At 37.1% G+C, this 21,619-nt stretch overlaps 1 protein-coding gene and 2 long non-coding RNA genes across 3 annotated transcripts; all 3 read right to left on the bottom strand.

Annotated features, from left to right (window-relative positions):
• Nucleotides 1-261: 261 nt before the first annotated feature.
• Nucleotides 262-2,181, bottom strand: LOC148847879 (uncharacterized). The gene is made up of 3 exons (XR_016100922.1): nt 2,042-2,181; nt 1,717-1,835; nt 262-1,613 (listed from the first exon to the last, which is right to left on the bottom strand). It is a non-coding gene; the product is annotated as an uncharacterized LOC148847879 (long non-coding RNA).
• A 166-nt stretch (nt 2,182-2,347) lies between these two features.
• On the bottom strand, nt 2,348-9,604 carry LOC148847878 (mitogen-activated protein kinase 8-like). The gene is made up of 10 exons (XM_088950555.1): nt 8,870-9,604; nt 7,272-7,680; nt 6,811-6,938; nt 6,640-6,699; nt 5,442-5,591; nt 5,144-5,299; nt 4,553-4,764; nt 4,317-4,418; nt 3,542-3,708; nt 2,348-3,147 (listed from the first exon to the last, which is right to left on the bottom strand). Exons 1-10 carry the CDS (start codon nt 8,891-8,893, stop codon nt 2,711-2,713), a joined length of 1,845 nt encoding a protein of 614 aa, XP_088806681.1. The 5' UTR covers nt 8,894-9,604; the 3' UTR covers nt 2,348-2,710.
• An 8,307-nt stretch (nt 9,605-17,911) lies between these two features.
• Nucleotides 17,912-19,333, bottom strand: LOC148847877 (uncharacterized). The gene is made up of 2 exons (XR_016100921.1): nt 18,829-19,333; nt 17,912-18,712 (listed from the first exon to the last, which is right to left on the bottom strand). It is a non-coding gene; the product is annotated as an uncharacterized LOC148847877 (long non-coding RNA).
• Nucleotides 19,334-21,619: the final 2,286 nt, after the last annotated feature.

Genomic DNA, 21,619 nt, shown 5'->3' with positions numbered 1-21,619 from the left:
CAATGGATACATTAAACCTTGGTATTGAAATGTATCCATTGCATTAATGAGTTCTGATGACACATATCCATCCATTCAATTCCAAACTTCACCCCTAACATGATCACATTTTTAAACCCAGAACCAGCTGCACTACTTCCGATATTTGTTTTTGGATGCAATGAACTTACAGGTACACATCAATATCTTTAATGGCTCAGCTCCCCTAGCACACTGTAATTTGTCCGGAAGTCCTAAATTATTGAAAGTGGACACCCAGGCAAACCATACAAATTTATTTAAAGACATGCAAAAAGCACTGTCCAACACCGCACGTGGATTAAACTAATCCACCACAAGCGTCCATCGTCAGGTAACTGATCGGGTAGAGCAGGTGGGAGAATGGTCCTTTGCCCTTATGATTTACCTAATTGACTAAGCATTATTGTCTAGTGTTATCCCTATTGTATATGATAATTCATTAGTTTCATTCTTACCGTTAGTATCAGTTAATATTTTATAAAAACTCGTACACACATAGCATCATGCATGTGATGCATAATTTTTTTTTTTTAACCCAATGTTACTCTCATCTTCTTCCTCTCGATCGGCACCCCTTCTCTGGAAATATTATTAAACTAAATATCATAAAACACTCGAAGGGAATTAGAGCTCTGAACTCTCGTCTCCAGACTCCACACCTGCAACCACAGGGTGACCTTAGTGTCGCCATCTAAAGACCGTGCGTCTACCTTATTTTTGTTGGGATCAAAATAACCCACTTTTTCTCTAGCCCTCTTTTATAGATACTAAGAAACAAACTCCTCATCGTCTAAATGGTGCAGCTTTTGAATGTAGTTTCATATCCGAGTCGGCTTCTCTTGCAAGGGAAGTAGGTTGTTCCTTTCCGTGCTCCTTGGCTTTGGAAGTAGAAATTGTGGCTCTGAGAGCAAGTTTAGCAGAAATAGTGGCTTGCGGTTTCCCAAGGTTTCAAGCAAGTGGAATCGGATTGGGGAGTTTTGATTTCTATGATCAAGACTCCTCCATCTTGCTTCCATCCAATGCTTCTCGTCATTGGCGATGGAGGAACAAAGAAAGTGAAAGAAGAGGTGAGAGAGGAGAGAGAAATAGTGGAAAGAGAGAATGAGAGGGAAAGAGAGGTGGCGGAGAGAGAAGTACTAAATCCGTCACTGCAAGTGGTGGAAGAGAGTAAGTGAAAGAGGGGAGAGATGTGCATCACGCCAGGAATGTGTTTATACCAAATCCGCCACGCTATGGGATACACCCACCTTCTTGTCGGTCGGATTAGTCTCGAACATCTCTCTACCGACGTGTGTCACGCCAGGAATATTTGGGGCTTTTGTCACCACCTTGGCAGATCGAAATTGATTCCTTCTCGGACATGGGGATGCTTCCATAGTATCATCCATGCATCCACCCACATCCACTAGGAACTCCACCCCTTGGAACCCATCGTTGCCCTCCAATATTGCATTTCATGAATGGCACAAAAACCCTCGACATGGCCTCCGATATTAGCTCATTCATCTCTGACTTGTCTCCATAGTATGAAAACGCCGGTTCACCATGCCTCGTGCGAGATGGGCCACACCTTCATCAACAACACCTAGGTGCTGCAAAACATACACGACGTAGGATAGACCCTCGTCAGTCACCAAGGTCTTTCTAATCTCCACCAAAGAATAATTGTGCTCCAAGGAGCCGTTAGCAATTTACTGGAGGTTTGCGGGATCGCCGGTTGGGAGGACATGTTCGACTGGTTTCCATCGGTAATGACCACCGCATTCAAAGGTTGTAGTGGTGGCGACGGTGGCTTCGTTGACATTCCACTTCCACTGTGTGCAAAAAGAGGTGAGAGGAGAGAGAAAGAGAAGAGAAAACCGCTTTCAAAAAAATAATGGAAGGGTAAAATTGGCATTTCAACCCTTTCATAAATATTTAACGATAATGATAATTTGTTTTTTAAAACAGTAATTGTAGCGTTAGACAATATTAAAACAATAAAAATATACTTAATTAATTGATAGTTTAAGAAATTTACCCTATCTTTAAAATCTCCTGTCCGGAAGTCCTAAAGTGGACCCAGGCAAGCCACACAACTTTAAAGATTTGCCAAAAGCACTGTCCAACACCGCACGTGGATAGAACCAATCCACTACAATCGTACAGCAAAGCGTCAATCAGGCAAGTGATCAAGCAGGTGGCAGAATGGTCCCTTGCCCCAAACACATCACGCCATTCATTTGAGATTTTTCGGTACGAGACATTAATTAAACTTTAATGGTTGTACCGAGTAGCAATTAGGAGGATGTTAGAGCTGAATGGGCACTTGAGAGAGAGAGAGAGAGAGCAGATACTGATTTCCTTTTTCCTCTATTTACTTTATGCCTTTAACAATGGAATGTATAATTTCACTGAAGATATAATTATGTTTACTGTTGACACAGACTGATTGGTGATTGCTAGCTACCCCTTCTAACTCAATTGTGAACACTTCATCACCCCCCAAAGACAGCTGCCCATTCAGTGAATGCAACCCACATCCTAACCCTCTCTTGTCTCCTGTTTTTTTGTTGTTTTCCTCTCTTTGTTGTTCATTTTCACTCCCTCCTTCACATGATGATTTCAAAATCGCCCTAGTGACTGGTATCTCCATTTCTCTGCATCGACTGCTCTGATCATGGAGTACAGATAAATTCATCCCACTTCTCTAGTACATCCTTGACATCCCAAACTGAACAGTGCCCACCTTTCTATGTGCAGCAGCTGCTGCACCAATCCCACCGTACTGTGATTTTACTTGTAGCAGGTTTGCATCAATGACTATTCGATCATCAACTTGTTCTGCTTTTGTCACTCCTGCTCGAGAAAGATAATATGGAGAGGTGTTGATATCGATGGCTATTTCTGGGGGCAATTTGGCTGCTATGCCGCATTGTGAGGGTTGTGGCTTGGTTTGTGATGAGTCCCTTTCGGCCTCTACACCAGATCTTTCTTGCTTCATGCTAGTCCTGCGGTAACAGTATGGTGGTGGGGCAGCCTGAGGAGGAAGAACCGCATTCCTGATTATTCTTGGATCATAGGCATCTTTGATGCCAGTCACATTCTCAAATGGCATAACTGGTCCCACAACTTTTCCAGGTTTAGCTAAACAGCAGAAAGACATAATTCATACACATAAATTAGAATAAAAAACAATGTGGCCAATGGTAAGAACTGAACAAAAATGCTGCATGTGGAACACTACACAAAAACAAAAAGCTAAATAGATACGGCAGAAAAACCCAGTTAAGCATGTGCATTACCGATTTTAACTTGTATGTGTTCATATGGATAAAAAGGGCAGCCCAGTACACGAGGCTCCCACCAATGTGGGGTCTAGGGAGGGACAGATGTGCGTACACAATCTTACCCCACCAATGTGGGGTATGTGTTTATACTTTGCCTAAAATACCTTAAGAAGAATGAACTGTATGGATACACACACAAAGGAGAGAGAGAGAGAGAGAGAGAGAGAGAGAGAGAGAGAGAGAGATCATACCTAATGGGATCCTATGGGGCGCATACAAAGTCCTAGAAATGCTTCCAGAAGTTCCATCTGTCTCTCTAGAGTTCTTATTAGAGGCCTCATCTGGGATTTGCCTGTCTTTCAAAGAACCCAAATTTGTATCCTTGGGGAGAATTGTATTTGAACGGACAACTGTTGACCTGCAAAAATAAAATAGATTAGGAAAACATTCGAAGATCAGTACTCCTAATTCCTAAACACTACAACCTACTCTGACCCGCTTATTGATATCATGGTGTGCTATATGTAATGATTTCTTACATGTAAAATGCTTTCGTTTCACAGGTCCACTGGAGAGGGGAGTAGCACATCCCCTACAGTCGTGCAGTAAAACAAACTTAGAAGGCTACGGGGTATTGCTGGAGCTCAAGTCCAAGAATCCAAATCAACTGAATTGTGCTGATCTCACAATGAAATCAGCAACCTGATGAAGTATGTAACATGCCAATTGAGGCATGCATTATACAAAGCAGAACCACACAACTAAAGGAAGAAATCAATGATACTCAGGTAATGAACTGAGTAGCTTATACTTTATCTTTTCATGTACTGTGTAGTGTGTAAGCCATTAAGAAGGTTGTGAGAACAATTCTTCCTTATCGACACATTAAATAACAAAACAGATCTTATTAAAAAGCTTCCAAGTATATCTGAAGTTGGATTAGACATGGTTCATATACTGGGAAGAAAATAGTTCTATATGCTATAAAGTGATTTCGTTAGGAAATGAATTTTCCATGGGAACTACCTGGGGAGGGAAACATGCTTCCTCTCCAATGGGATCACTGGTCCACTTTTGCCACCATTTTCATCCAGATGTGCAAATTGTTTTCTGAACTGATCAACAGCACTGTATATAGATGTAAAGAAAAAACATCAGTGGGGACACTGATAAGAAAGGACCCCGGTGGTAAAAGCAAAAGAAACTTCATTATCATCAGTTAAATGGATTTAAGAACAAAAGATAAATGTCAGAATTAGAACCTAGGATAGAGAAAATTTGTCCTCTCAGTCCCATTCATGTAGTCTTTCAGTAGCTGTGGATGATATTCTAGAATTTCCCTGAATATTAGCTCCCTAATGTCCTCCTTTGTCACCCTCCGCCTCTCAAACTCAAACTCTAGCTTTGTTATTGGCTGAGAAGACGGTTCTCTCTCAACTTTTGCTAAGCCTTTAAAGTAAGGATCAGCTAATGCCTGGAAGACCCACACAACAATCAGCAATATATTGAAAACAGTTTTGGTCAAAATTAAATGAAACTAAAGTTGCCAAGATATGGGCTACATCAAAGATGCCCCAGTTCCAGTATAGAACTGGGGGTTGGTAATATGAATCTTCAGGTCTACATTCCTGAAATTAAACTAGGTACACCATCAAAATGAAGAGATGGCATTCTTTAGCAGTTGTTTCTAAAGAACAGAGTAAAAGTTAATTTGGTCGCATTGTTTGACTGCTGAAGTTAACAATTAGCCTTTCTCAAATATCTCATATTAGATATAAACAAGAATACGTATTCATTGATTGAATACACCAATGGATTGAACCACCTCCGATAGCCATTTCCATAATACGAACCTCTTCAGCAGTAGGTCGATCCTTAGGATCAAATGATAACAATCTTTCCAATAGTTTGAGTGCTGACAGATCTGCATTTGGAAACTTCTGTGCAAATGGAACAGGCTGCTTTTTCCTCATGCTTGTTAAGTATCTCCTTGCCTTCTCATTGCAGACCTGGATATAGTGCAGAAGAAAACATCAATAATGAGATCACCTATAGAAGAAAAAGGAAAATAAAAATGGGTAAGACTATAACATCAGAAGGGTAATCCAAATTTAAAATCTATTTTCAGCAATAAAAGCAAATATGACGTACCTGTGAGATGGTATCCATCGAAGGAGTTCCAAGCAGATCCGTCATCAAATCCAACTGATGAACAACATTTTTACCAGGAAATAAAGGCTTTCCAGTTAATACCTCGGCAAAGATGCAGCCTATACTCCAAATATCAATTGCAGGTGTATACTGCAACACAAAAACCATGCTAGTTAAGTTATATAATCAAAATATAGAAATTTACACCATAACAAAAGAACTCAAGTGAGTCTAACATCAAAGTCAAACTAGACAAATTTTCAATTTGCAGGAGAGTTCAAAATGCATACCTGAACAAGCATTGTTTTAATCTAGTGATTACCATTTACTTAAAGACAATCAAAAGGCACTCACTAAGAAATGCAGCCACTGAACTCATAAAATTGACAAATTTCAAACATATACAAATGATGCTACAGATAAAATCAACAGTGATTTGGTTGCAGAATAGTCCATATCAATAAATACTGCAGACATTTTCATTTTCCAAATAGGTTTCAAAAAATTAGTGAATGATCCAAACAAGCAATTAACAATCTCAGTTCAGGTTGCCTTGTAAAATAAATTCAAGGACTCTAGAAAGTTCTTTATAGAAGTGAACCACAAAGTAATTAATAGCTAAATCAACATCAGCACGAAGTGGAAAAACAAAATTTTCAACAGGCAATATTATATGTCCAGTAACTCGGTTATTAAGGGACAGTGGAAAAAAGATAACGAGACAACAAATAGAAGGTTGAACCTCAGGGAGAACTAAAACTTGACAAATGTACCAATTACATGGTCAAGCTTACACTAAACATACTGAAATGGCTATGAAATCAAGCATCTACCCCATGAAAAACAAAAGCAGTTTCTTGAACACTCATCAAAAGCTAGAATGTTTTCTATCAACTCATCAGTTCAGTCAAAATAACCATTCATCACAGGCTGGCAGTAACTTTACTCTAGTGTTTCTTGATAAGTAACTACATCAAGTTTTTAATAGCTGATTGCAGACACTGCCAGTCAGGAAAATCGTTTAATAGGAAAAAAAGGAAGAAAAACTGCATTCTAATGCCTACATTAAGTATACTGATGGTAATAGCCACACAATCATTTAACCTATCAAATAATAGTGCATGCTAAAACATGTCACTGTTGAATCTAAATAAGAAGAGTGCCAAACAGCTTTGGAGTTTGAACAAGCCACACCTACCTTTGAGAAAAATGATCCACAAAGTTCTGGAGCTCTATACCATCTTGTTGCAACATAATCCTGCAAAATTAAGTGTTTCAGATGAAAAAAGAGGAAAGTATAAAATATCCCCAACATAATTTGCCTTAAGAATGAACAAGAATGTACTGCATATAACTCTAGGTAGCATACCGTCCAAAATATTGTGGTAGGGGTATCATTGAATGCAACTCTTGCTAACCCGAAGTCACAAATTTTTAGCTTGCAATTTGCATTTGCCAATATATTCTTTGGTTTTAAATCTCGATGGTACACATTAGCTGCAGAAAACAACTTCAAGTCTAAGCCTTGGGCATTCTTCAAAACTCCAGGAAACAACAATAAAAACATCTAACACTAAGTGTAACATGCATCTCCAAGAGAAAAGGAAGATCACAACAAGTTTTAAATGAAAAAGTGGCTCAGAATAAGTAGAATTGAAAAAAAAAATGGAACTCACTTAGACAACAACAACAATGATGATGATGACAAGAAATGGTAGCATCAACAATAATGCTGTTGAATGACTCGTCAACACAAATGCTATTAATTTTATAATATATGATTAACATAGATAATGATTGCAAGAAAGCAATACAGAGCTACCAAATTACCTGTATGAATATACTTTAATGCACGTAGCAGCTGATAAAGAAAAAACTGATAATGCTCCCGTGTCAAGTCATCATTAGCTTTAATGACCTGGTGAAGATCTGATTCCATGAGTTCAAAAACAACATAAACATCTTTGAAGTCCCTTCCTGAGGGTGGTAAGAGGATGTGCTTTATTTCAACAATATCAGGATGTCGTAAAAGCCTGAGTAGTTTGATCTCACGCAGGATTCGAGCGGCATCTGATATGTGCTCAAAAATGTCATGTATTTTTTTTATTGCCACCTTTTCTCTAGTATGTGTGTCAATAGCTGAGCAAACAACACCATAGCTTCCTTTCCCTATTACTTCCTGAATTTTATACCTATTGGCGTCCCCATACTCAGTGAAGAAATCCGTCTCTGTTGGATTCTGTGGTATATAAAAAAACACAATCAGGTTTCTTAATTAAATAATATATAACATGCTCATTTTTTGCATGGAGAAAACTTTAGTGGTAAACTAAGAATGGAAAAGGCCAACAAATTGCACGACACTGATAAAAGAAAGAACACAAAATCACAAATCCAAAAATAAAAAAAAAATTAAAAAAAAAAACAGAGAGAGAGAATGCATATTTAGCTCTATGATTATAGAGTACATGCAGCTCTAAGAGCATAAACTTATATAGAATTTAGTCTACCAATAATGGATTGGACTCCTATGTGTGGAAAAAGCGTGCGTTTTCTTTCTCAGGAAAGTATATAGTGAAGGAAAATATTATGTATAGACTTACTATTTAGTATTCAGAGCAATAATAACAGACAAATTTCTGAGTTGCTTTAGTAACATAGAAATGATGTACCCTTTAAATTCTTAAAGTAGAAGCCAACCATCCAATCCATTAAACTCAACAGGAAACACCAAATTCTCCATAGCTCTGAAGCCATACCAGGAAATACCGAAAGCAATTCTCCATCGTAAGAACAGATAAAATCAATAACCAGTTTATTTTAATATAAAAGTACGCAGCTTTCAGATCACCAAAGAATGGCAAAAATGATGGCAAAAAATTTTATTCCCAAAAAAAAAAAAAAAAAAAAAACGATTCAAAGAGAAATACCCATATGGAGCCAGGAAAATCACCACTTTAGGAAACAGAATCGGGTTCTACACAGATAATTGATCAAAAAGAGGTTTATGCTTTATCTGAGCAAAACTTTAGAAATAATTTCCAGAAAAGAACAAGTTTTTCTTCCTTACATATCAATAGAAAGAATACGATTTTCTTTTGATCAGAAAGAAAAAGGCAGTGCGGGAAATTTTATAAAATATGATATGATCGAAATCCAAATTATGCACGTAGTAATGATCGTCATGATAGATTCCAACTATCAACCGTAGACAAATATTGTCCATCAAATCACTCTCAAGTCTCAAACGGATATTATCCAGTAGCTCTGTCGGTTCAAAGATCCAATTTTTGGCAGAAAAGAACCAACCTATATGAACAATTCAAAGAAACCAATCCTTCTAAGCCCAGAGGTAGCACACTACCCTTCCTCCAAGGCCCACAAATTCAAGAAAGAGAACCAAGAGAAAAGGATTCGCAAACGCTAACCTTCTTTCGCTGATCTTGCTGCATTTTTTATTTCTTTTCACAAACTCCAAATTCACCCTTCCAAAACCCTGTCAATGAAAAATCTCCCTCACTGCTCAAAATCAAACTCATACGCAAACGTACCAGGCACCGACAATAACCGAAATCAGCCACATTTCCCCCATCTGCCCCTGCTCCGTATCACAAGCCCACAGTCGCGCCTTACTCTCTTGGAATTCTTGACGAAGCATAGAAACCAAACCAAATCCCTCATGCACTCCTCCTCCTCCTCCTCCTCAGCTTTCTTGCGAACCCTAAGAACCACAAGGACGAACGCTGCAGCGAAGATCATAGAGTGACCAACCACCGCATCAACTTCTGCATCGCCGGATCGAATTTCCAAAACCTCAACCGAAACATAAACAGAGAGATATTCACAGATGTACGAGCCGTGGCTTTCCTTTCTCTTTTCTCTGTTCTTTCACTTGGATTCCATGCCGCACAAAATATCAGCAGAGGTCTGGTGAGAACCTGAATCAGTTTCTCAGTTAATCACAGAAGTAACAGAAGTCAGGAGTGACGAAACCCTCTAGCTTTCAGAAGATCTGAGCACAGAGAACTCACGGAGAGAAGAATTGGCCATGAACATGAATATAGGGGCAATTTGTGCTAGTCTATTTATCGGAAACGTATATATACGAATATCGATGAGATACGGCAGTGGCTGTATATGGTAATTATGTGGAACATTAGGTCATTTAATATATTTGGTAACCTAGATTTTATTGTTATTCTTAATGGACTCTATTAAGAATTTTTGCTGAATCGCCAAAATTATTAGCCTCTCTTTTCTGGATAATTTTGTAAAAATAAAAATACTTATATTTCCACATGATCAGGTAATTATTGTTATTCGATTCACGTGGCACTTTTTAATTGCTACTGGTTGTTGAGAGAAATTACGGCATGTTCATAGTTCATATACGGAAGCAACTACAGCCGTCTGATTAGAATAAGTAACAAGAGGATGCAACGGATGGGGTCCATAGATCTGACGGTCACACTTGTTTTATCGTAAGAAAGAGGGATTTAAATCACGTTGAGCACGTGGTGCGTTTCGCAATCGAGCCAACGGCCCAACGCACCGACGCGGTTTCTTGTTGTTGCCAAATGCCAACTACTGGTCGGTGGCTGTGGCGTGCCTGCTTTGGAACCGCGCCAACAGAAATACCATATCCGGTTCGGCTAAGCCGGTCGAATCGGCTCGACTTTGGCTAGAGGAAAAGGAGGTGGTGCCCGGAGGGAAAGGTATATCATTCTCAACTTCTCATTGATGTGAGGTTTTGGATAGATCGAAAGCATTAATTGATTTAGGTATGGGTTGTGTTTGGATAAGCTTCGCGATTTGTGTTTTTGTTTTTTAAAGCCAACGAGGTGTTATAGAAAAGTGCAAGGAGTAAAGTCTTACTTTTGAACCTCAATTAGGATTGTCCATGGTTGAAGTTTTGGCTCTTTATTATGGTCAATTTTTAGTTCAATAGCTTCAATTATCATCCAAAAAAATTATCATATGTTATTATTGAAGGCGATAATTAAAGCTTTTTCAAATTCATGCGGGTGGATGATCTCCATCCATTGTGGCAGTTGATCCATATCATTACTGCCTGCAACAGCTTTTTATCTAACCTTCATTCTTGCTCGGTGAATTGTGTGTGATGGACGGCAAATGTTGCTGTTCATCTAATTGACAGACAGACAGGGTTTACCTACAGGCTTCTTCATCGAGTAATACCGTTGAAATGGACTCTTCATCGAGTTAATGGAATTTTGCCTACGGATCCGATTCAATTTCGAATTCCATTATATTATATTTGAATGTGGATTTATTCTTTATTTGATTAAAATTTAAGTCTAATAAAAATTTATTATTTTATGTATATATAGTATAATTATGTAACGTATAATTGATAAGTTTAAGATTATATATTTATATACATTTATTATATATATATATTTTTTAAAAATAACTAATTTTTTAAAACATTTTTTATTTTTTATCGATTTAAGCATAATAAGATGGTTACAAACAAAATCCAGATCCGATCTAAAATCCAGCATAGCAATCAAATGTGAATGCAGATGCAGCTAGATCCAATCTTAATCTGATCCATTTACAACCCAAACTTCAATCACGATCTCTTTGGGTGGAGTTGGGATCTATTCACCAAAAAAAAAAAAACTTTCCCAATATGCTTCCACCATACCACAACCCATAAGTACCATGTTTTTTTTAATTGTTGGAAATAGGGGTACTCATTGTTTGGTTCAAACCACAAAATCAAACCAAACCAAACCGGATTTGCAGCTTGATTTGGTTTGTACCTAAAACTGTTTGGTTCAGTTTCATATTTTTCTAAATTGTGGTTTGTGGTTTAATGGACTTTATAAACTGAACCAAACTGTAAGCCACAAACCAAAATTATATATAATATAAATATACAATACAATTATATAAATAAATGATGTATAAATATTATATATGATATAATATCATATATAAACTGAATGTATAAAATTATAAATATATAATAAAATAAAAAAAAATAAGTTTTAAGTTTGAGGGGTATTATTTGGGCTTTCCAATTGGGTTAAGCCCAATATAATCAAAGAATGGTCCAAAATTCCTAAACTCGTATTGGGAACCGCACTAAACTGTAATAAATGGTTTGGTCTGATTTGGTTTCTATGCCAAAATGGTTTAATTTGGTTTGGAAATTTCTCAAACCGTAGTTTATTAGTTTGTCTGAAATCTTCTATAAATTACATTGAAAAAACAGCACCCGTTCCAAACACCGCCTAATACCCACTAATTGGAAAACATCATGTTTGTAATGTACGGACACAAATCATGTTAGAATGTATTGGAGCTTTTTGTTGTAAAGAGATTCGGCATGTTTGGGAAGACTAAAGTTTTAATTGAACTATTTCTTTCCATAAGCAAGGTGGGATTTCCTCCCAATAAAACTGTTCCAATACTCTTCCAACCATTTATGAGATGTGAAGACAAATAATGTTGGAATGTTGTTTTGTTAAGAGATCTGGACTCCCAATAAGCTTCAGTGCAAAGCCATATTTGGGCTTCATGGAGCCCACCTTGTAAAGTTAGAGATTTTTAGGTTTTAAATTGTTAGACATTTAAAGGCAATTCATACCAGATACTTAAAACACTTGTTGGCTCAAATTTGTTTTATAATACCCAAAGCTTCCAAATGCAAGGTTTAATCAAATTTAGCATTGAAAACAAAGAGTTCTAACAAAATCCAAACTTTTAACTACTATATCATGTATTTTTAGGATGAATGTCCCTTTCATCTAACCAGTCAAGATTTCTCTTCATTTTCTTTCACTTCTTTCCCTTTTTTTCTTTTGTTAGCATATGCTTAAAACCCTTAAATCCTTAATTGAACAATGGTCAAGTAATAAAAATTATTAAAGAAAAGCCTTCCACCCTTTTTTATCTTTTTGACCAAAGTAAACCCTAAATCTAACATGTCAACAACCACCAACCGCCGCCGCCACCACCATATTCATGACCAAAAGAAAACCCTAATTATTTGCAAGCACTGCTTATTTTCAATAAACGTTTGGATTCAACAATTGCATTTCTTCAATCATGCTAATTGAAAATAAATTAGGAATTGGCAACATACAAGAGTAAAATCACTATCAATTGTTTTGAAAAGACTGGTAAAAGGCATCAAAGTAGGGTTGAGCTTGGATTTTTGGTGCTTCCATTGTTTTAAACACAAAGCTTTTATTATTTATAAACACAAGTGAGACAATAGAGACAGGTCATTTATTTTGTTCTAAAAGCTTAAAAGTTTCATCAAGTTCATATGATCAAGTTCCTGATGACTTCTCTCAAATGCCAATATAAGACATAAGAATGAAATGCTTTCAACCGATCACCTAATTTTGGCTATTTCAACTTTGAGATTTTTGTACTGCACTCCACCTCAGAACTCTGATTTGAATGGCAGACCTAGAACAATTCAAATTTATAAATAGCTCCACCTATAACACCCATATCTGCCCATGAATTGACATCAGTTCCGAGCTGGTACCTACCTTTAACTGTATGATGAAGCTAGTATTTCAGAGGTGGACTGAACGGTAAAAACCCCTTCAACTTTTTGCCAAATGATAAGTAGGCAACACCATGACTTGAGTAGGGTGACATAGGGCTGCAAATGGGGTACCTGATTTATATAGCTCTCGTTACATCAGGTCCAAATGGTTGTGCCGGAGCCGGACCCCTTTCAAATTTAACAAATTTCAACCCAAATTGCACCCTTGGTGATATAATATGAAGGTTTCTTTTATTTGCTTGTTCAAGACTTAAAGTATCATTGCTTGTTCCATCCAAAATCTCTCTATTACTATTAGGGAAGTATAACCACCAAAAGAAATTTTCCCAAACAGGGAAAAACGTGTGATTTTTACATGAAATTGATATTTTGTGGAGGAGATGCAAACTTTTGGTTACATAATCATACCATTTCTTCCTTTTAGGCTCAGTTTGAAAGGAGTACAAATATTAGAATGCAAAATCTGGTATTCTGTATTATTTTGTATCTATTTGTACTATATATTTATATTACTATCAGTTTTAGAAGAGTACAAATACAAATATATATAGTGCAAATACATACAAAATAATACAAAATACAAGGTTTTGCGCTCTACATATTTGTATTTATACTCCTTCCAAGCTGGGCTCAGTTTGGGAGGAGTACAAATACAAATATGTACAGTACAAAAACATACAAAATATAAAGCTTTGTGCTCTACACATTTGTATTTGTACTCCTTCCTAATGAAGCCTTATTTGCATTTGGTTGCGGTGCAAATCTTGATCAGGTGCAAAGTACCCAGTTTAGTCTTGCTTTTATTTGTTTGTAATTATGCTTTGCATTTTTACCTGACTCAAATTTTGTACTTTGTCTCGTTTGCACTGTAGCATTGCCAATTTCGCATCATAAAACTTGTGCAAAATTTGCACCACCTTCCTCCTATCTCAAATTTTTCGCATATATAGTAAGGATCACGTCAACCTAGACAGATAACCCTCCTACAATCTCCATATTCTCTTTCATTTAAAGCAGAAGTCACTTCATTTTACTTACCATTTTACTCCTCACAAATAAATAAGATAAAATAAAATCTGAAACAAAAGTAAATTAGGATTTGCCCTCAGACCTTTTGCACTCTTATCCATTTAAAACAATGCAAATAAAATCTGTACTGCTTCTTAGAGGATCAACCATGTCCTGATATGTTTAAGTAACCCTAGCCTACGTAACCCGATTGTGACATTCTAACTCATTTATACCGCAAAAAAAGTAATAATAATAATAATAAAAGGAAAAAAAATCAAAATCAACAAGACTCCAGAAGCTGAGAAATCTCTTTCAGGAATTGACCCTTTACTTGTTTTTTTTTTTTTTCCTGTGGATCTTTAGCAACCAAGCACACTGGATTCTTATTACAAATGAAGAGAATTAACTATCAAGGAAGAAAATATAAAATACATGAATGATTTTTTAGCTAATTAGTAACATGAATGGTTTTCTTTCTTTTTTTTTTATCATTAAATAAAGATGTTTTTGGTTTAAAGGAAAAAGTAGGAAAAGGAAGAAAATGATAGAAAAACCTTTACAAACCTTCTATAGGTTTCTCTACCTTACCCTTCTTTTCTCTACCTTTTCTTTCAAACCAAACATAGCCTAAGTGGTAGACACAGTGTTAATGGTATTTGGCCAATTGGGTTGTCATTCATTCCTCCTCAATGGCGACAATTCCACTGTTTAGTAAAACGACAAAAAGCCAGTTTGGCAAGCAAGGACATGGGAGAAGTATCTTGTGTATGTCCACATTGTCCAAACACCGCTAAATTTATATTATTTCTAGTAAGCATTATTCAAGAATAAACCCATGTAAAGCGGTGTCAAGGGAGACATGATAGCTAAGTTGGCTGTTGTCGTTGGTGAGACAAATAGAGTACCTTGTCCATTCTCAACCAAAAATGTGAAAGGTGGGGTCCCTCTGGCCAAACAAGCCTTAATATGAACCATTCATCTAAAGTGCCACGTCCCTCTTGGCTCGATCAATATGTCAAATCTGCTTCTGCAGTATATGGTGGAATGCAATCCAACAAAAAAAAGGAAAAGAGTTAAGACGATTAATGGACTGATCAAGTGGTAACTGTCAAGATGAACAAGGGATTCTGATTCTAATCACATCTATGAACACATACAAAAGACAGACTGGTTGCTTCTTTGGGTCCAACATATTGATTTTGTTCCTTGCCAATTTCACTTCTCTCTTTGTTTTGTTCCTCTAGTGATGTAATCTACTATTGTCTGTTGCCATTGCAATGTGGGTAAATTATTGAGACTTAATACCAAAGAGACAATACAGTGGGTATAGTGGAAGATGAATGATTTGGGTGTATCCCTTTCTTTTAGGAAGAGAAATGCCCTATATCATCAGGGATCACTGGTGTGTTCACTCTTGATTGGATTATGTGGTTCATTATACGTGCTTGGTTTGTAACAAATATATCACTCTATTTGTACATCTCTTCCCATTTGTGGTTTTAAAAGACAAGAACATCATATAAATTGATTCTTAATGGTTATTTCATTTTTGGTATATGCGATATTTACCGACGGAGATTAGGGACCATGCATGGTTTAAGATATCATGTATGATATACATTTTTGTATATCATGCGATTGAAAGGGTCTTTAGGGTTGAAAAATTGATACATAATTACATACTATATAATATTTATTGATGCCTTGCAAAATTTTGAACCTTCATAAGAACTTTGATAGCAATAGAGCAGGATGCATATGGGGCCAGATGGTTTTAACACTGAGAGAGCCTGCAATAATTTTGTAGGATCCATATATCCCACATTTCTGCTATGGAAATATGCCTAGTAACCATCTCAACCATTAAGGATGTGCCTGGTTTATATATAATTTATTTAAAATTATATATACATATATAATGGGTTCGGATATTTATGAAATTGAATCAGATTATATTCAAATTTGATTCGATTATGTTGAATCTTAAATTTAAACTTAGGTACTTCAAACCTATCCCACTAAGTATTGGTTGGATAAATTGTATGTAATCCCTAGGGCTGCCAACTCGTTGAAGTATGGTAGCTATTAGTCTTGTCAGACTTGAGTCCTATCGGATGGTAAAGCCAGTAATCGAATGGCTGGTATGTACAGGCCGAACAATCCAATCCCCTAGTTAACCAGTATAGCTTATGATACAATCAGCTTTCTGGTTCTCTGTATAGTCCCACCAACCCGACAACATAACATGAATTCATTATGTATAGATTCGTGGCAATGTCTTCGGTTTTAAGCCTTTCAGCCAAATGACAGAATAATATAGCCTCACAATCTAAGCTTGATCTGATGAATATGTCAAATAGATATGTTTATAGGCTGGGCTCGAGTTCAGGTTTTGTCAAAATTTGAATGGGCCCGACCTGAAGCAGAGTAAAGCGAAGGCCAACGGGTGTTCACGGAAAAGGTCTGATCTCAAATCTGGAAACCATAATTGAATTCAGATTTCGAACTCCAATACCTAAAATTACAATGGGGACATTAGCTAATTGGGTCTTATTGGCATGAAAATTGGAGGCTGAAAAGTATACTTGTGATGGCTAATTTAGTAATTTAAGAAGGGGAGCCCGGTTATATTGTTGAGGAGGTCCCATTATTTCCCAATCTTGACAATAATGAGACAGAAATAGGCTCCCGAATGTGAACTAAATGGAATTAGTTAAAAAAAAAAAAAAAAAACCTAAATGGACCTGAACGTATTTAACCGGCTCAGTTTGTAGTAGGGTATATCTTTAGTTGCAGCGGAGATTTAGGATCAAATTGCTTCTTCATGGAGGGTGCTGGAGAGTTTTCGGCCAGTTTGGGAGTGTTTTATTTATTTTAATAAACATTTATGAGTGTTTGGTGAAAAAGCATTTATTTTAAGCAGTGGTATTATAGGTATTTTTAAAATGATGTGGCAGGCCGTGATGGGCCAGAAAGGAAATAACTCAAATAAGCACTTAAAAATAAGTCTAAACATGCTTCTCAAATAAGTTCTTTTTTGGAGAATAAGCATTTTTTTGGGCTTGTTTTTCATATGCAAATAAGTATTTATTGGTGTGGTCCTGGTTCAAAATAAAAACTTATTTGAATAAGCATTTATTTTTAAGCACTCCCAAACTTAGCATATACTGCCATGGGTGTGAGGTTAGTGTCTTTACAAGTATTCTCCTAGTGAAAAGGACAAGCAAAAAGTTGAGTGAGACAATGCCTCATGCACAGGAAGCTACTAAACAGCCCAAACTTTTTTGGGGTTACCCCTATTGTATAACCCCACCATGGAATCTACACACATACGTACATTCATTCACACACACGCACATAGACTTTGTCATTCAGTCATTGAACACAAACTCAAAACCATGAAAAAGGCCTCTCATGCTATATTATTAATGGTCTTCTTTCATCAACTTTGCCTAAAAATATTTGTATACATCTACGCCATATTATTAAAGCAATGTTTGCCCCATCATATGGCCTCTTTTGTTCCAAAATCCCCCTTATAATTTTTTTCCTTTTTCGCAATTTTCTTTTCACAGATTCACGTCACTCCAACACACGAAGTAGATGTGTTAGAGTTCACTTTTGCTACAACATTGTCATAGCATAAGGCAGAAAATCTTGGCCTTAGATGCACTGCAATGGTCACACCAAGAAAATCACTTCATCTAATTCAAGGTGGGGCTATAGCAACAAATCAAAGGCTCTGATTTAGTTGTTTCAGCGCAGGGTACAACACTATCGTATCAAACGTGGGTTGGATGTGTTATTAATTAATTGACTGTGTATGACTAAAACTATCCTGTTTTTGACAATTAACTAATACTTCCCTCAGTCCTAACGTTCCTAACGTTCGTTAACAGAAAAACAGAAAAAGATTATTTTAGCTTTTATTCTTCTTTAAATTTTCAAAATAAAATAAAATGATTAAAAATATAGAAGATATAACAATCCACTACCCATCTCCAGCAGCCCCAACAATTCAGATATATACAAAAATCTTTAGTTACTCATGCTGAAGCGGTTTTGAAAGTAAGATATTTAATAAAAAATAGAAAATGTAATGATCTACAGAGGTGGAGAGGGAGAACGAAGAGGGGAAGGGGGGCGGAGGAAGATCACCGCCGCTCACTTCCTCTTCCAGAGCCCCACTGCAAACCCCCCATGGCATACGAAAAAAATGCAGCGAAGTCGCTTCTTGAGGCCTTGCCAAAGGAAAGCTTCTCTCTCGAGCCTCGTGGTAGTTCTGTCTCAGAAAAAAATAAATGAAAGGAAGAACAGAGAGCAGAGTGGATGCCGACGGGCAGGTGTCTGCACTAAAAGTATGTTGGTGCCTGTGCAGTAGTTCTTGCGCGCTAAAAGTATCCAGCGGCGAAACACAGCTCGTCTCCGAACAAAGCGCTAGAAGACAAACCTTGTTCTGCTCTCCCATCTCTTTCTTCCTCTCTCTCTCTCTTCCCTTCTTCCCTTTTCTAAAACAGTAGGAATAACCAGAAGCAACAATAAATGAATTAAATCAAGAAGACAGTAGATCTAGACGACACCGTTCTCCGACGAGAGGACCGGGGTGTCGGTGTTCTGTCATTACGTGAAGAGGAGAGGGTATTGCTGCCGCTGATTAGGAACACTTCGATCTGCCCTCTTCCGAACCCCTGTAGCCCTCCACCTTCTGCAGAGGAAATTACGGAGAAATTTGGCCTTTAAGCCGGTCTCTGGAAGGTATTAATTCAGGGTTGCGTTTAACTTAAAAGTTCTAGTTTCAATAATACGGAGAGCAGTAGTGACCTCAGATGAGAAATCAACATGCCTAGGGGAATCAATAAGGTTTATAGGTACTCATTCCCTTGTCTTTTCACCCTTGTAGTTCTTCAGAGGTTCATCAGTCATCAAATAATACAGAGAAATACCAGTAGCTAAAACACAATGATACGCTCTGCTTCATCTTTGCGTGTATCCGTCATCCGAACATCTCCTGCAACTTCCTGAGCAATGATTCCAGCTACAACCACAAGTGAATCGGTGACTGGAGACCTCCCATAATCAACATGAGCAATCACAGACACATTAGGGATGTTGTGTTTCAGCCTTTCAGGTCCATAATCCTGTGAAGATCCTGTACTATAAACTTCACCATCTTGATGGATTTTTTTTATCACTCTTTTGAAGAATCTGGAAGGACTAGGTTTGCTCCTCGGAGTGATTACACCTACGCAACCCTAGCTAAGAGAGGGAAAAATAGAGAGGCAAGAGAGAGGAGACGGGAGGTCTGAGGAGAAAGGGGTTGCCAGTCAGAGGAAGCGGGATGAGGGATGGGAGTAATATTGGGTTTTAAAAAATTTTAAACGTCACATGTCTCACGTGTACATGGGTTTCGGGTTTTAATGGAATAGACAGGTAGAATTAGTCTAAACAGTAGGGGTAGCGTTAGTCAATTGAATATTAATAGACAGGCAGAATTAGTCACTTGTCTGAGTCTGAAACAGTAGGAGTAGCGTTAAGTCAATTTAGAAATATCAAGGGTACACTTAGTCAATTAGCTAAAAATAGGCTTCCTTCCCGGTGAAAAGGAATTGATTTTAATTCTTACCAAGAAAAAAAATAGGCGAGCTGACTTCAATTCATGTTGCCATTTTTCAAAAACAGTCTAAAAAAGGTTCCAGTTGAAATTGAGAAACTAGGAAGTGCATACTTTTCTTTTCTTTTTTTTGAACTTACTGATTTTTTTTATTCCACATCATTTTTACAAATAACCAATAAATACTCAAATTTCCCTCTATATTCTCCTCCAACCTTATCTTCAAAAAATGAATTGGTATTCTCTCAATTATCTTTAATTCCTATTTATCCTCTCCCTTCAATAAAGCCCCACCCTTTTATACTCCTGATTTATAGAAACTTCTAAATTATCTCCAACTTCTCTCTATTTTCTCCACCTTATAAAAATAGGGCCCTACTTAGTAAGATTTTGTTTAGCAGCTAACACAACAGCCAACCCAACTAACATCTTAGTAATTTTCAAACCAAGTGATTTTGATTTGTTTTTAAAATCATCAACAATAAAAATAATTCACATTGTAGAACGCCCCCTTAGAGTGCAGGTTGCAAATATAGCAAGCTAGAGTTTGTGATAAGTGTGTTGACTACTTTGATCATTAATGCAAGGGATATAAGAACTGTTGATTTAGTGAGATTTCTTAGATTCTTGGCAGCTTCTTTAATGTCTTTATTTTTTGCATTTGGTTTGCTGGTGGCTCAATAATTGCATGTGTCAAAGGGCTACTGACAGTCTTTTACCCTAATGATTTCTGCCTTTTTCTTGGTAGGCATGAGCATGCTTCGTTTTGCTTCGTTGGTTTTTGTGCTGTGTTCTAACCTTAGTGCCAGAGTTGTAAAGAGGTCAAGCTTCAACTTAGAAAATATTTGGAGCAAGCCTGTTAGTGGAGTACAGAGAACCTAATCTATCTCACCATCATCCACCTTCCCCCTTGATCCACCTTTGGAAAAACCTTCATCGGTATATGATAAACTTTCCTCAAATTTTTTATCTATCTCAGGTTAAGGAAAACTCTTCCGTTGGTAATTTGACAATGCTTTTTTTCCTTATATTTTTCCTTCTAAATCAAAAGTTAGGCTTTCATTTTGATCAGGCATGAATAAAAATAAAATCCTATTTATGTTGAATGCTAGTTAGTTTTCCAATTGAGGTTTGAGGTTAGATTTCTAGATTTTTCAAATTCATGTATCCATGAATGATACTTCAAAATTTTAGGGCTGGAGACCCCAAGAAAACGGGGAAATAGCAGAATCAAACAGTTTTTATCAAAACTGAGGCACCGTCAATTTTGTGGAACTTTTATTATTTTTTCTGTAATCTGATGGTTTTTTTTTTCTACAATCGGTCAATTTAGTCTACACACCTTACCATCCTCCACCAGAGCAACAAACCCAGGTGGTTGCTCCATATATACCTAATTGCCAAGGAAATTAAGACACAGACTAAACTAATCTTCGCCACTGGAGTGAAGGTCTCCATATAGTCCACCCCATACAACTGAAAATAACCTTTAACAAGAAGTCGAGCCTTCAAATGCTCCACACTGCCATCCGACAAGTATTTAACAGTACACACCCATTTACAACCTACAACATGCTTACCTGGAGGAAGAGTGGTGAGTTCCTACATGTGAGTATACTGAAGAGTAGAGAATTCCTCATCCATTGCTTGACACCACCCGGGTGAAGTAAGAGCCTCATGAACATCCTTAACAGTACACACCCATTTACAACCTACAACATGCTTACCTGGAGGAAGAGTGGTGAGTTCCTACATGTGAGTATACTGAAGAGTAGAGAATTCCTCATCCATTGCTTGACACCACCCGGGTGAAGTAAGAGCCTCATGAACATCCTTAGGTATAGAGATAGATGACAATAGAGAAACAAACTAGCGATGTGAAGCGAAAAGGTGAGAGACTAAAACAAAATTAGAAATGGGATGTAGGGTACAACTATGTTTACCTTTCCGTAAAGCAATGGGAAGATCAAGTTTGGAAGATTCTGAGACAGGAGCAACAAC

Source organism: Nelumbo lutea, chromosome 6 (genome assembly GCF_056320005.1).
Source record: "Nelumbo lutea isolate HS-2025 chromosome 6, American lotus-T2T, whole genome shotgun sequence".
Classification (NCBI taxonomy): domain Eukaryota; kingdom Viridiplantae; phylum Streptophyta; class Magnoliopsida; order Proteales; family Nelumbonaceae; genus Nelumbo; species Nelumbo lutea.
Note: the sequence above shows the minus strand (reverse complement) of the source record. Positions and strands in the feature narration are given on the sequence as shown.

Coding starts and splice junctions, on each gene's coding strand:
- LOC148847878 (XM_088950555.1), bottom strand. CDS start 8,893: ATGCAGCAAGATCAGCGAAAGAAG. Junction 4,765..5,143: donor ATCGACCTACTGCTGAAGAG/GTTCGTATTATG, acceptor TGGGTCTTCCAG/GCATTAGCTGATCCTTACTT. Junction 3,709..4,316: donor AAGCATGTTTCCCTCCCCAG/GTAGTTCCCATG, acceptor TTATTTTTGCAG/GTCAACAGTTGTCCGTTCAA.